This window comes from Clarias gariepinus, chromosome 17 (genome assembly GCF_024256425.1).
Source record: "Clarias gariepinus isolate MV-2021 ecotype Netherlands chromosome 17, CGAR_prim_01v2, whole genome shotgun sequence".
In the NCBI taxonomy this organism is placed as follows: Eukaryota; Metazoa; Chordata; class Actinopteri; order Siluriformes; family Clariidae; genus Clarias; species Clarias gariepinus.
In genome coordinates, this window is record NC_071116.1 from 28887741 (window position 1) to 28903684 (window position 15944).

Genomic DNA, 15944 nt, shown 5'->3' on the forward strand with positions numbered 1-15944 from the left:
TACCTATTCAGTTTAGAATTAATTACAAAATAGTATTACTTACATACAAGGCTTTAAATGGTTTAGCTCCCACATACCTAACCAGTCTTCTGATACGCTATAATCCATCACGTTCCTTAAGATCACAAAACTCCGGACTTCTGGTAATTCTGGTAAAAGAATCTACAATCTACTATTTGGCTCCAAAACTATGGAATAGCCTTCCAGACAGTGTTCGGGGCTCAGACACAGTTTCCCAATTGAAAAGTAGACTCAAGACGCATCTCTTTAATCTGGAATACACGTAACTCATCACATAACCTCATACTTCAGTACATCTATCCTGAATGGCAACTATGCTAATTCTCTCCATCTGTTCTGTATTTTTCTACCCATCCCGAGGCATCAGGAGATTGTGCCAGCTTCAGTAGACAAAGGCCAACCCTGAGAGGATCCTGAGGCATCCAGAGAAAGACCAGCTCCAGCTGGATTCTGCTTTATGATGGCTGGAGCTACACATCCTGCTCCTGTGCTCCCAGTGATCCAGACCCCATCTGCCCTCTACATCTACTGACTCGTCCCTATGCTGAACTGGACTTCATGTTAATCTTCACAATTTCTTTTATATTGTACTCTCAGCTGCATAACACACATGATGTTATATCATCTCTATCTGTTATCACCCAGATGAGGATGGGTTCCCTGTTGAGTCTGGTTCCTCTCAAGGTTTCTTCCTATTGCCATCTCAGGGAGTTTTTCCTTGCCACCGTCGCCGTCACCCTTGGCTTGCTCATCAGAGACATTTCATTCATCATTCATTCATTTCATTATTATCTAGACATATTTTTTTCACATATACACACTTCCAAATATTTTTTTTCCTTTTCTTTTCTAAAAAAAAAAAAAATAAATAAATTTTTTAATTTTTTGTGAAGCTGCTTTGAGACAATGACCATTGCTAAAAGCGCTATATAAATAAAATTGAATTGAATTGAATTGTTGTAATTTCAGAACAAACTGCTGCAGAATTACTGTAGTGGTTAATATGTTTCAGCTTCAACAAGTTATTTAACCCTAACTGGTACAGTGAGGAGCTTCTTATCTCTTACACAACCACGTCAGAAGGCATATCCTGTGGGCGTGGCAAAGGTGTTACTTTGTTTCAAACGTATCAAATTATTAGGATTGAGATGGGATTAAATGAATAACTCAAGGGATTGGGACTAAACAGCGGTGTAGCCCTAAGAGAATCACTTATCAGAAAGGCTAATCAACAAAGACTTTGGTTTGCTAGGGAATGTAAAGATTGTAAAAAATTTGTAAATGTAAAGATGTTTTAGTTTTTTGTGATGTCACTCCCATGTTCTGGTAGCAGGAAAAAAGATATCTTAACACCCAAATGCACAGTTTGACAACTGAAGCCTCGCTCAATCAATCACTGTCCAATATTCTGGCACAGATCCATGCCGCTCGGAAATTAAGCGTTAAATAAGCTTTTTATGACCTTTACCATGTCTAACCTAGCAAACAATTATATTATATCCCCACTCTCAACATCAAACATCCTAAGAGAGAAAGTAATATCATTACATCACGATATCTCAAGAACGACTGCTGAAATGCTTGGTTTATAATAAATTACCACTGTATCCACCAAGCAAGCTAGCTAGTCTTTGGAATCCAAAGAGAGAGTCTAGGTCACGGCAAGGTCAAATGCATGGAATTCTACCTTAATAGCTTCCTTCCAGATGTAGCATATTTAAAGACCTGGCATTTTACTGTTATTAACAAGTTATTTTTATAACAAGCCCTCTGATGATGTCACATTAGGGGAAAATCTAATTGGCTTGTTTTCTCTCCATGCTTTTCGTTTGAACACACACACACACACACACACACACACATCAGAGAAAGGTCTTAATTGTCTAAAATGACAAAAAAATAGAATTTTGCATAACAGGTTCCCTTTAAAATGGACAAATAGTAACAAAAAGGACACGTTAGTGGTGAAGGCGTCCCTCGAGTGCTACTTTGCCTGAGGAGCTCCATGTCCGACGTGCTAGTGGAAATGTTTTGAATCATAAGAAATTAAAGCGCAGCAAAATACTGCACATGAAAAGACCTACGTACGTAAAGCAGAAAGCGTGAGACGTGTCATGGCTGAGAGGCAAATCTGCAAATGTGCATTTAAACTGCTGCGACAGGTTTGAATATAAATCCGAATATAAAATACGACCTTCACCGTCAGACTTTGTTTTATCCCTGCTGACTGTGATACATATCTGCTCAGTTCATCTTCAGTTCATTCAGTCATTTTCTCTATCCATAACACACACACACACACACAGTGGGAGCTGCGATGTGTCAAATCCATGCTGGCTTTTACAGCAAATCTGCTGCACTGGAGCGTGAGAGAGGAGGAAACGGGGAAACTAAAATCAGTGAAGAGATCCTTCTTCTATCTGCTTGTGAGCATTCATCCATCAAAGTCAGGACACAGACAAAAACCACAATGGGACAAGACAGTTCTTGTGAAAAACCATGACCACTTTCTGAACCTTTATACGCCTGTTTGAAACGAGAACTTGGAATATGCAGACCGTCCACTTTATTAGGAACACCTGCATGCCCAGACATTCATGCAGTTTTCTAATCAGAGGTCAAGAATAAAGAAAAAACGTTTGATCTCGCGGGTGCCGAATAGACTGGTTTAGGTATTTCAGGAACTGATGATCTCTTGGGATTTTCAAACATAATACATTATAGAATTTACACAAAACTGAGTGAAGGGAAAAAAAAGCCTCCAGTGAGCAGAGAGTCTGCATGAAACATCTTGTTGGTGAAAGAGATCAAAGGAGGATTCCCAGACCTGTCTGAGCTGACAGGATGCCTACAGTAACTCAGAAAAGTATCTAAGATAAAATAATAATAATAATAAAAATCACCTGGTCTCTTTCCAGTCTTCAGCTGTCCAGTGTGGATGAGTCTGTGCTCAGGATAGCGTCAGATTCCTGTTATTGTCCTACAGGAGAGGAACCTGATGTGGCATTCTGCTCAGTACCTTTCTTGTGTAAACTTTAAGTCCCATCTGGCTCCAGCAACCTGACCACAGTTAAAGTTACAGAGATCAGACCTTTCTTCACTCTGATGTGAAACTCTTGACCTGTATCTGTATAGTTGTATGCACTGTGCTGAGCCACGTGATTGGATCATAATCACTGCATGAATAGTTTTTGACATTCATCAGTCCGGGTCTCCCCTGCTACCTGTCTCCATCAAAGGGGGTAGACGTTGAGAGCGTCAGGTCATACAGATACCTGGGGCTACAGCTGGATGACAAACTGGACTGGTCAGTGAACGCTGACTATCTGCATAAGAAAGGTCAGAGCCGGCTGTTCTTCCTCAGGTGCCTAGGATCTTTCAACATCTGTAAAAAGGTTCTGATGATGTTTCATCAGTTGGTCATCACAAGTGTGCTTTTTCTACACGGTGGTCTCCAGGGGGTAGTCTCAAAAACAGGGATGGCACGAGATTGGACAAAGTGGTCATGAGAGCTGGTTTGGAGTTTGGTCTGGAGCTGGACTCTCTCGAGGAAGTGATAGAGAAGAGGACACTTAACAAAATGCGAATACTAACTACACACTACACATAGTTTTCTGCATCCAGAATAGTGTGTTCAGCGAAAGACTTCTGTCGCAAATGTAGGGACTAGCAGACCACCTCAAGGAAAACCAATGAACGAGGAAGAGACAGTTCATGACATCATCAACAAACGAAAAGGAAACGGTTACACGTCTCCATCCCAGATGGTGCAAATCTGCAAAGCAACATGCTTGCACAAGAGAGAAGCATGTCACATCTTCACTCAAAAACATGCAAATCAGCAGAAATCCCTTGAATAGGAAAGTTTCACAAACCCCCTGCAGTTGCTGACGTCCCCCCCCCGGGCCCCCCCCCCCAGGGAACAGAGGACATACAATGCTTTAGGGACACGTACTATGTTAATCAGTTAAAGTATGCCAGAAACACAAAACAAAACAAAACAACAAAACTCCCCCCTCCAAAATAAAATAGTTTTGGGTTTTGTTATTTGTTTTTTAATTTGTTGTTTTGTTTTGGGTTTTGTTATTTTGTTTTCAGTTTTGTTAATTTGTTTTGCACTTCAGGGCCACCGTACCAAAGTCCTGCAACGAACGAAACGTGACAGGAGTAAACAAACAAAGCTTCATACCTTGCTGAAAATTGGTGCTCGATTCATAACTAAACAGTCAGATTAAACCCAAGGCTCTGCGATTGTGACGTTCTCAGGTCTAATAAACGCTACTAGAAAAACTCCATTAACTTTCACCCTCTGAACTGTTTGTGTGTGTGTGTGCCTGTGTGTGTGTGTGTTTAAGAACTGTTGTCTTGGTCATGTATTTTAAAGTTTAAACACTTGCCTAGATCTTACGTTATCTTGCTTATGAATTGGTAAATACCTGATTTTGTATCATCATCGGCCATGGGATAAACAGAATTGGTAAAATATACTAAAACATAATAAACTTAATAAATTAAGTGTATGAATTTATAACTAAAAATTTTATTCAGTTTTTAAATTAACCCGAATTGTTAAAGATTTGATTCACATCTAATTCAGAGTTGAAACCCTACACCAAGCTGCACAACGAACAGACTTCGTCACCCAGAGCCATTCAACACCTCACTACAAGGACATGAGAGCGGTGGACTGGGGGATCCAGGCTAGGATAGTCTGCTATTTACAGTACATCACTCTAAACGCATTACACACATAGCTCTCATCTGTTAACCTCAGGCTCCGCTATTGCATACTCTATCTATCTATCTATCTATCTATCTATCTATCTATCTATCTATCTACAGTAAATGATTGTGTTTAAGGTGTTCCTAATAAAGTGGATGGTAAGTGTAGGTCCTCTAGCAAGGTAACAAATGCCTACCAAGCAGGCTTTTCTAAAAATAATTTTAAATGATTAATTCATTAATTTTTTTTATAAAAAAATTTCATTGTCTTCTATTTTTTTAACCAATTAATTTCTTTTCATCTAATTTTACACAGAAATTTTTATTTTTTTTCAATACATCGTATTTATTTTTTCAAATACATTTATCATATGTGTTATTGTACATGATTAATTCACACACACTAATGTTTTACACACAACTTACTTATGGTTAATAAATTTTTCCCATAAACTTGTTAGATATTACTCATTATTTTGCACATATTTATAAACCTAATTTATTTGTTTTAATGTTTTTTAAGGATTTGTGTATTTTGACATGATTTTATAAAGGTATGATTAATTAAATGTTCTGGGATTTATTTTTATAATTTGTACACTTTACATGTGATTTTATTAAGTTCATGATATTGTTTAAAGATGCTTTATTACATGGTTTAATCATTTTCACTCACTCACTCTCTCTCTCTATGTATATAAATACTGTAGTCATTCACATCATTTCCACATTACATTATTCTAATTTAACTTTTATTATGAGTCGTCCCTTTTCATGTAATTTTACACATAATTTATTATTATAATTTATAATTATTTATTTTTTGATGTCATTTTATAGTCAACAAATGATTTCTCATTATTATATATTATACGTTCTTGGATAATTTGATGCAGAAAATGTATACACACACACACACACACACACACACACACCTATATGTATAATAGAGCAATAAAACCTTGTGAAAACAGATGAGATATTAATATTAGACTATTGAAGGTTTTATTTTATAAATGGCTACCTATAAAATTCATGTAAAACAACTTGCAATTTTAGGCCACAATCAGAGAATCTTTAGCTTTTCATGTAATAATCACACAAACGTAATATATTTCCCCCAAAAATGTAATAACTGCACAATTTATTACATTACCATCTGCAGATTTGTATCAGGTTTGTGGTTAATGATGTTTCTTTGCTGTTATTATGTTGGCCGGAGTTACACAGCGGCATGGAGCAAAGCACATCATGATGAAATGTTCCCGAAATTTTAAGGGTTTCCTCTTCGCTACACATTATGGAACTAATAAAGGTATTTTACTGCACGTTGTGGTGTGTTAGAGAACCAACAAGCGCATCATCTATTTCCAGATTAGCATGCTCTGCGTGAACTCAACACATCAGCAGTTTCATCTCTCCACATAACTGCCAGGGATTTAAACGTTTTCTGTTGCATAACCACTTTGGAAGTGTTCAATTATTCAGACAGTTTGCTTTATGAATTTATAAACGTCGTATTAAAGTCGACTAGGTGGGAAAGTCTGCAATATTTATTTTCACAATTTTTACATTTGACTTTATTTTCATGACAGTTCTTACGAAGGCATGAACACTGGCTGAACCTAAACACGATTAAAGACTTATGAAGAGACGGCACCAGGCTGCCCGAGGTGAAGAAAGTGAGCCGGCAGAGGTAATGCCATGCTCTGGGCGATGTTTTACTGGGAAACCTCGGGTCCTGTCAATCATCTGGATGTCATTTTAAAACCTCCCACCTCCCTGAACGCTGTTACAGACCCGAGTATCATGGAGACGGTGAGGGGGGACGGGTCAGGGGACGGAGCCGTTCTGGATGATCGGGGTGAGTGAGCTAGTTTTGTGATGCGCTACTTTATGAAATGTAATAATCAATGGATAAAACGATGATTTAACTAACAGCAAAATAACAACATGAAAATAAGTGTTATAATTCACAGACAATTGGTTTTATCAATTTATAATTTGATTGATTTAGTAATCCAAAAAACTTTCATAATAATAAGGAGTAAAAATGTTAACCATGAAAATATAAAATATATACTTTTCTATACAATATAAATTGATTTAATGCTGCAAGTATATTAAGAGTACTTGCAGAAAATCCCTTAAAGGTCCCATATTTTAGTTTTTTCTTAAAGTATAACACAGGCCCCAAACTCCCTTATTTATAGGTTAATGCTCCAGCTGAAATACTGCCCTCAGATAATGCATTTTTATACCTCCCCAAAGAAAACCTCTGTTTCACTCCTTCTTCAAATGCGCTGTTTTAGTGTCTATTTAAATAAGCTACTGCTAAGCCACGCCCTTCCAGAGAACAGCAGAGCTGAGCAACAAGTACCAGCAACAAGTATCATATATGAGGTCACAATAGGGGAAAATCTTTTTTTTTTTTTTGGCTTGCTTTAACCCCAGTTAATTTTAAAAAATAGATTTTTTTTTTTTTTTTTGTCTAACACTTTTTTGTAGATGCACACACACAGACAGACACAGGAGACCTGTCTTAATGTCTCACCATGACAAAAAACAAATGTTTGATAAGATGTGCCGTTAAAATATTAATTAAGCTCAGCATATTTGATTAATACGTGGAAAAGGCTGTATTTAACATCCACACATTATCATGGAGAGGCGACACACCTGAAAAACGTCTGCTCTGGGATAAAAAAGGATAATAAAGGTATTTTGTGCACATTTGGGAAAAATAAACCGCTGTAGCGGGTGAGAAAGCCGACGGCCGAGCGCATCGTGCGTTTCCAGATTAACACGCTCTGGTTGAAGTCGACACATCAGCAGTTTTCTGCTACACATAATCATGAGGGTTTAAAAACGTTCCCTGGTACTTCTGAAAGATTTGGTAATTCTGTATTGCTGTAAGCACAAGAGCGTTTAATCTCACAGGCCAGTGCGTGGCGTCACACACGAAACCACCGAATAAAACCCTGAAGCCCTCCAGTTCAGCCGGCTCCATCGGCTCAGGGTCACGTGGTCACACGGCTGCTTTAAAACCTGAAGCAGCAAAAAGCTGAAGTCGAGGAGGTCTGAAACAGAGTCCAGTGAAACGCCAAAGTGTGAAAAAACCTCGTCTTGACACGAGACATGATGTGGAAAGAATTTCAGAAATGATCAAAGTAAAAATTTGAGATCTAAGAGTAAGCATGTATTATAAATCAGTCTGATTTTTGTACATTTTAACTTTAATTATGAATCGTATTTAAAAGGTCCAATCAGCGCCACCCAATACATCAAGTTGTTTTTTTGGTTTCTCACTTAACCTTTTTCATGGGTGGTGCAGTGGCCTTCAGGGTCGAGGGTTCGATTCCCACATCGGGTCAGGGGTGGGGAGTTTGTGTGTTTTTCCTGTTCTTGGTGGGTTTCCACCCACAGCACAAACATATGCAGATGACATTAATTACTGTTCCCAAATTGCCTGTTTTGTGTATGTATTGCGATGGATTGGCACCCCGTCTAGGGTGTACCCGTGCAAGACGACAGAGCAAACCACTACGCCACCATGCCACCTGGTCGCAACACGCTATTATTGGAAAATAATCAAGTTCCAGGTGGTTTTATTTCTTCCCACTGGCTGAACTTTTACTTTTCTTTTACTGAATAAGATTTTGACACAATACTTTCTCTTTGGTACATTCTTGTTTTTTTTTTTTGTTTTGTTTTTTGTACCCAAGGACACAGCGGCTTGTCCTGTAGAAAAACCTTGGAAGGTTTATAAGTGTGTGTGTGTGTGTGTGTGTGTGTGTGTAAAATAACTATAAAAGCCAACGGCAGATGGCTAACAGGCACCTGCTGACATGTGGTTAGAGAACAAGATGTGTACTCGATCTATCAAATGTACATGAAGTGCACCGACTTTTGCTTCTCTTTATTTTTTTCTTTATCCACAGGTGACAGGTGTAGAGTCGGCTGAGTTGCTCGTCACCGAAGGGGGTCATAGAGCAAGCATGGAGAAAGCAGGAGTCTAGATTTAAAAAAATAAAAATAAAAAAAAATTCTACTAACAGACATGTAACAGACAGACGTCTGGTCCACGTCTGGTCACCCTGAGAGACTTTGATATACTTGGATGTGGGAGATGTTCTTCATTAATGATGCAATCAAGAGCTTGTGATTTAAATGGACGGGACATTAACATTGATTGAGTGGATCATCTCTTAGGTACTTGGACCGTATACACATGAGTGTGTGGGATTTTTCGATGGCTCAGTGTATTTTAGTTTACACTATTATACACTCTGCTCTTGAAACCTCTCCCAAAGCCTTTTAGTCGTTACTGCCACAAAAAGATGTATTTATGCCAGATTTATAATACAGAAGTTAAATTTAATACATTTTTGAGAATCTAGTAGAAGAACATGGATGGAGATACTGATGAGTATCAGATATTAAAGTCTATCACGATAAAGATTTTTTTATTCATGTTTATTCACTGCATCTTTAACACACACAGACGGAGCACATGTATGATTAAACATCCCACGCCAGGTTTATTGATCTTTAGGTACATGTAAATCATTTAAGATGAATTTCTTCAGATGAAATGTTTGTCCTTAAATCCAGCACTTTGATAAAAGGTGTTACAATATATACTCATGGAGAGAGAAAAAAAAAAGACACAGCATTGTAAAAATAAAATTATACAAAAATCTGTACTGTTATGAAACCCCGAAATCTAAGACCTAATTTGGTCTACCCTCTTAAGAACACAGGAAAGGAAAATGTAGAGAGTGCAAACTGTTTACAATACAATCTGATGGTGTGTCTGAGTAGCACGTGCGACAGAACTGGCTAATTTAAATAAAAAAAAGCAATTTTTTTTGTTACTAAAAGTAAGTTTCATCCTGTTTAACTAATATAATGATGTAATAACGTCTGATCTCATTGCATTTCTTGAACAAATTGAGTATAAAACAAATTAAGAAAATGTCACATAGGGGCGTTTAACCCTAAAATTGTAATAGAGAATTTGACAATGTCATGTGACGTCTTTCAAAATGTGTTCTATGTGGTCAGTTTGGACTTTGTTATATCCTTCATAATTTCCCTTAAAAGAGAAATAGGTCTGGGCTCTTATGGGTTAATGTTTCCGTGCACATGCATGAAATTTACCATTTGATCACGTCCAAAGCTTTGATCACGTCCAGCGGACATGTCTTGGTATGAAAAGTAAGGAAAACATTCTGGTTGTGCATTTAGTTTTCACACTATCATGGTCTGTGTAGGCAGTGCTGGCTGAGAGAGGGCCATCAGAAAGATTGAACTAAGTAAAAATCAATCAGACCTCACCAGATGGTTTGGAGTTTCCAGAAAGACCATTTTAGGGCAACTGGTTACTCGCGATCGCCGTCTGTCTGGAAGGCCAAGAGTCATACAGTAACACCAAGACAAGACAGACTTATTCAATAGTGACATCAACAGTGTTACACACAATAAGTCATCTGCAGCTGGACATGTAAAGAGGCAGATGATACCATAGGGTGATGTTAACTTTATCATCATCCATTTATCTAGGAACCTTTGTAGTCCAAATAGGGACCATGCAGGCCAATGATGAGCAGTGTTGGGGACGTTACTTTTTAAAGTAACTAATTACATTACAAAATTACTGTCTTTAAAATGTAATCAGTTACATTACAGCGGTACTTTCTGATAAAAGTAACTAACTTGAGTACTTTTCCGTTGCAGAAAATGAAAACTCCTTTGTGACTCCTCATGCATGTTGTTTTAGTGAAGACATTTATAATTATTCTACCATCATCACTCAGTGAAGTTTGGCCCATAATCTGTTATCTACTAATACCCCTATCTCACCTACATGGTTTTGCGCGGTGGCCGTAAGTACGATTCATTATCATTCACAGCGAGTTTAGGCGCTGTGATTAGGTTTCTATCTTTCAGCACGTCGGTTCTCGCATAGTCAAACCACATAGGTGAGATAGGGGTATTACAGCAGGAATAACAGAGGGGGGCGGGTTTACAGGGGCAGGGCTTATAGGTCGACTTTAACACACACACACAATAACGGATTGGGAATGACTGCTGTCTGGCTCATGGATTGCATGAATTGTCTGAATGACGGATTACATTTTTGAAAAAGTAACTAAATAACTGAGTACTTAAATGGCGGACCTAACGCGTTAGATTACTCGTTACATCAAAAAAAGTAATCCAAGTACTTTAACGGGTTACTTTGTAATAGACCCAACACTGATGATGACCATTTTATTCATTTCTATTTTTACAACATTTACATGCACAATTAACCTAACCTGCATGTCTTTGGACTGTGGGAGAAAACCAAAGACCCGGAGGAAACCCACCAAGCACGGGGAGAACATGTAAACTCCAGGACCCCAGACCCTGAAGGTGCAAGGCGACAGTGCTAACAACTGTGGCACTGTGTCACACATCGTTGTCAGCATCATCTGAATTTGGAATTTCTGGTGCTGATGAATACAGACTTTAGTATAAAATCAGCTTTTTTGTTTATTTATATTAAGTAATATATATATGTGTGTGTGTGTGTAATTCTTCTTTTGTCCATAAGTATATTTTCCTAAGATTTAAAATATGTTGTGCACTTTATGATAAAAGGATTCCTGATGCCAAACCCCAAATCTTAATCATTTCTGAATTACAGGCCAAACCCGACCAAGTAAATGTTTGCCCAATCCCGGCTTGATCAAGAGCATAGCTCCGCCCACAGTAAAAGCCATGATGGTCAGACCAACAAGGAGGCTGGATGATGAGCAGGAGCCGGCGGTCTTCTCCCAAACCTTCGATAAGTCAGACGGTGCCGTTGTAAGGTTGCCTCTCACTTCCTGAAGTTCCTGCTGAGACAGAACAGCTGGAGAAACATCTGCTAGGACCTCAAGAGCTGCCCGCTGACCGGACTGAACCGCACCACTGAGATAACCGCACCATCGCGTAGCTGTCTCTGTTCCCCCCCAGTGGATCCTGAAAACACAGAGGAAATTAGTTAGGCATTCTGATCGGTCAGGATGTTGATTGTTATTTTTAAAGATTGTCATTTCCATGGTAACCTCTCTTTGTGTTTTTTCTGAAACATGACAAGCTGCATTTTATTTTAAGGTGTTGACGGAAGGACTTTTATAGCTTTTATGATAACATAGGCTGAGACACAATTCACGGCATTAACTTTAACTATAAAAGAAAAATATATATATATAGTGTGGCCTGGTTAACTCACTCATCATCTATATGACTTTATCCTGTATACAGGGTCGCGGAGGGCCTGAAGTCGAAGGCTGCACACACATATACACTACAGGCAACGCCAGTTAACCTAATCTGCAGGTCTTTGGACTGTGAAGGAAACTGGAGAACCTTGAGGAACCCCCTCCAAGCACTGGGAGAACGTGCAAACTCCATGTACACAGAGGGTGGAATCGAACCTGGACCTTGGTGGTGGAAGACGACAGCGCTAACAACTAAGCCACTGTGCCACCTTAGCTTGCTTTAATCAAAAAAAAAACTTTAAACACTATTCTGTGGTTGATTATTTTTCTACAGAAGCATGACACATAGAGTTATATTTAGTACATGGTATCTAAACAATTTAAATTGATCATATTTCACACTTGCTTTAGAGTAAAGAGCAGCTTAAGCATCTCAGTTTGTCTGAAACCTTTTTCTGTGTAAAGTAGGAGATTATCTGAAGAGCCCAGATTCCTCCCTAACAGGCAATTCCATCCGAATCCACAAATCCTGCTAAAGGATGTTTTGTTAAAGTTCAATATCACTTAAGCTTTATTCACACCTGGTTGTTAAACAAGGTGTGTAATCTCACAATCGAGTTGTTAAAGTTATTAGCTGATCAGTTCACTCACTTCAAACCTCAATGACTCAGGAACATGTCAGTCTGAGGAAAACATCTAAATAAAGAAAGAAATGCCAGGAATAAAAAGCTCTGTGACTTGAATAAACACACAGAGATAAATTCATTCATTATATACAGTTAAATAATGCATCTCATTTATTATATTTTTTTATATTTCCATTTATTTAAACAGGTGTTTGGTTGCCCGGACTTCATGTGCTCTGTTGATCAGGATTCTATCCAGAGCGCAAATAAAAATGCAAATGCACCCAAGGCCATGTAGGATGTTGGATGTTGAATAAAATGCAGTTTAATGTGTCTCTGGTTAGTGAGTTTAACATGCAAATCATCTGAACCACCAGCTCCATCTGTCTCCCTTCTTGTTCTTCTGTTGAATTATGTAAAACTTGATGAAAAAAAAAATCACAATTTTGCATGTTGTTGAAGAAGACAGCATTTGAGAGTTGTGTGTTTGTTAATGTGTGTTTAGGGGTGGACTCGCGAAATTTTTAAATTATGCTTAAAATGGGTGGCGTAGTGGTTAGCACCATGGCCTCGCACCTCCAGGGTTGAGAGGGTTTCCTCCGGGTACTACAGTTTCCTCCCTCAGTCTAAAGACATGCAGATTAGGTCAACTGCCATTTTTAAAAACCACCAGCATGCTTGTGCTCTGTGATGGATTGGAACCCCATCCAGGTTGTACCCCACCAAGTGCCCTGATTGCCCTGGGATAGGCTCCTGGCTTCCAACAACCCTGTACCAGATAAGCACTATAGAAAATAAATTATAATAATAAATTTTCTTTCTAGATGCCTCCCAAGCATTGAAGCTCACCATACAAAGAAAAAAAAAAGAATAATAATAAGCAAAATAAATGAATAAATACCAACTGTACAGTTAGATGATTAAACGGTTATTATGAGTATTCATGACAAATATAACTATGTATAAAAAGTTATATTTAAGGCAGCCTAAAATCATCTTGGAGAAGTGCTTCTGTAACGATCCTGCAGAGACGAGGGGTGGTGTGACTAAAGCCTCTAGAGCCCATGGTGTTCAAATGGGCTGGCAGTGTACAGAGGAGTCTAGCTGATTAAGAGCAAAGAATGTGAGAGGGGGTTGAACAACAGAACAAGTTCTGAGAGGTAGGGAGGAGCAAGGTTGTGGAGAGATTTAAAAGTGGGGAGGAGAATCTTAAAATCAATAAGATATTTAATAGGGAGCGAGTGGAGTTGTCGAAGGGAAAGGGTGATATGATGCGTGTAGGGGATCCGGGTTATGACGCGAGCTGGATTAGCTGAGGTTTATGGGCAGCTTATGCGGAAGACCAGATAAAAGTGAATTGCAATAATCGATGCAGGAGATGATGAGTGCTTGACCAAGAATGCCAGCAGATTGCGGGGTGAGGAATTGACGCAGATGTGGAAGGCTGAGGATATAGAAGAAGCGTGACCTAAAGATAGTGGACATATGGAATTTAAATCAAGTCAAAAATGACTCCTAAGTTTTTACCCAGGTGGAACAGAAAAACTGTGAAAAGTTCAATACAAAGAAAAAAATTGTTAAACTTGGAAAAGGGTAGATTTTGAGCCTATGAGGAGACCCTCTGTCTAACTGCTATTTAGTGGGAGAAAGTTTGACAAAAAAACAAGGTTTTATTCCATTCAAACTGGTAGTGAGACAGGAAAGTGGAAGGACTGCGTAAGGCCTTGAGGACGGATAGAGCCGAGTGTCATCTGCGTAACACTCATTCAGGACTGAAACAGAAAACCAAATTACCTAATATTCGACCGAGGTGCAACAAGATAAATGAGGCACAGAAGTGGACCTGCATCATCAGCCATCAGGTGATCAGTTGCCTTGGTGTGTTTTGGACGTAATCCAGACTGATACAACTCAGTTTACTGTTGTGAAGGTGAGCTTGAACCTGTATAGCCTTTCGCAAGGAAAGACAGATTAGAAATTGGAAATAGATTAGAGGTGATAGATTAGAGAGGGAATTATTGAGATTAATAGGATTGGTATAAGGTTTCCTACGAACTGGAGGTATTGCAGCAAGTTTGAGGGATGTCCAAACAGAGCCACAGATGAGAGAGGAGTGAATAATGCGAGTAATAAGAGGGAGAGAGGGCAAACAAGGGCAAAGAAGATTTTAACAGCTAAGTTGGTAGAGGATTGAGCTGACATGTGGAAGATTTAGATTTAAGAATAAGAATGAAAATGTCGGCGTCAGTAGGAAGTTTAAAAGAAGATAGAAGAGTGAGAGGAGGATCAGCAGAAACACTGTGGGGGAGTTTAAGTATAGGGTGGATTTGTCAAGGAGGCTAACCGCTGGTGGATATTGCGGATATTTGGCGGATATTGATAAGGTATTGTATATTTCATAAATCAATCAGAAATACAAAATACAATCGTTTTTAAATGATGATTTTATTTATATAAAAAAAAGCTGTCCAAACCTGCCTGGCCCTGTGTGAAAAAGTAATTGCCTCTAAACCTAATAACTGGTTGTGCCAAGCGTTTGCGATAACTGGCAATGGCCTTTTACATCACTGTCGAGGAACGTTGACCAACTTTTCTTTGCAGAATTGTTTTATTTCGATCAGTGCCCTGGAGTGTTTTTAAATATGAATAACCTGTTTAACGTCATGTCACAGCATCTCAATAAAATTTAAGTCAGACTTTGGCTAGACCACTCTAAAACCCTAATTTTGTATATTTCTTGCTGGTATGTTTTTCGGATCATTGTCCTGTTCCATAACCCAAATGCACATGAGCTTAAGGTTCACAAACTGATGGCCGAACATCCTCCTTCAGCGTTTTCTGGTAAAGTGCAGAATTCATGGTTCCATCAATTATAGCAAGTCATCCAGGTCCTGAAGCTGCAAAACAGCCCCAGACCATCACACTACCACCACCATGTTTCACTGTTGATATAATGTTCTTTTTATAAAATGCTTTGTTAGTTTAACACCAAATGTAACAGGACACACACTTACCAAAATGTTCACAGAATATTTGCCCAAAAGTCTTGAGGGTAAGCATTGTTATTCATCTTATTGTTGAATCATGAACACTGACCTTGACTGAGGCGAGTAAAGCCTGGGTTTCTTTAGATGGTGTTCTGGGTTGTTTTATGAGACATTGTTGTGCTTTTGGAGTCATTTTGGTCGGCTGGCCACTCGTTTGAAGGTTCACCACTATTCCAAATTTTCTCCATTTGTGGACAGTGGCTCTTATTGTGTTTTTTTAAAGTCTCAAAGCCTTAGAAATGGCTTCGTAACCCTTATTAGACTAATACATCAAT

At 38.6% G+C, this 15944-nt stretch overlaps 1 protein-coding gene across 2 annotated transcripts in view; it reads right to left on the reverse strand.

Moving 5' to 3' along the window:
• Positions 1–9283: 9283 nt before the first annotated feature.
• si:ch211-127i16.2 (probable flavin-containing monoamine oxidase A) overlaps positions 9284–15944 on the reverse strand; it is an 87407-nt gene continuing 80746 nt past the window's right edge. Inside the window, exon 12 of one of the 2 annotated variants that reach the window (XM_053475971.1) lies at positions 9284–11754. In XM_053475971.1, coding sequence (XP_053331946.1) covers positions 11421–11754 — 334 coding nt within the window. In that variant the 3' untranslated portion in view covers positions 9284–11420. The remainder of the gene's footprint in view (positions 11755–15944) is intronic. The other variant, XM_053475972.1, reaches the window with a different exon arrangement.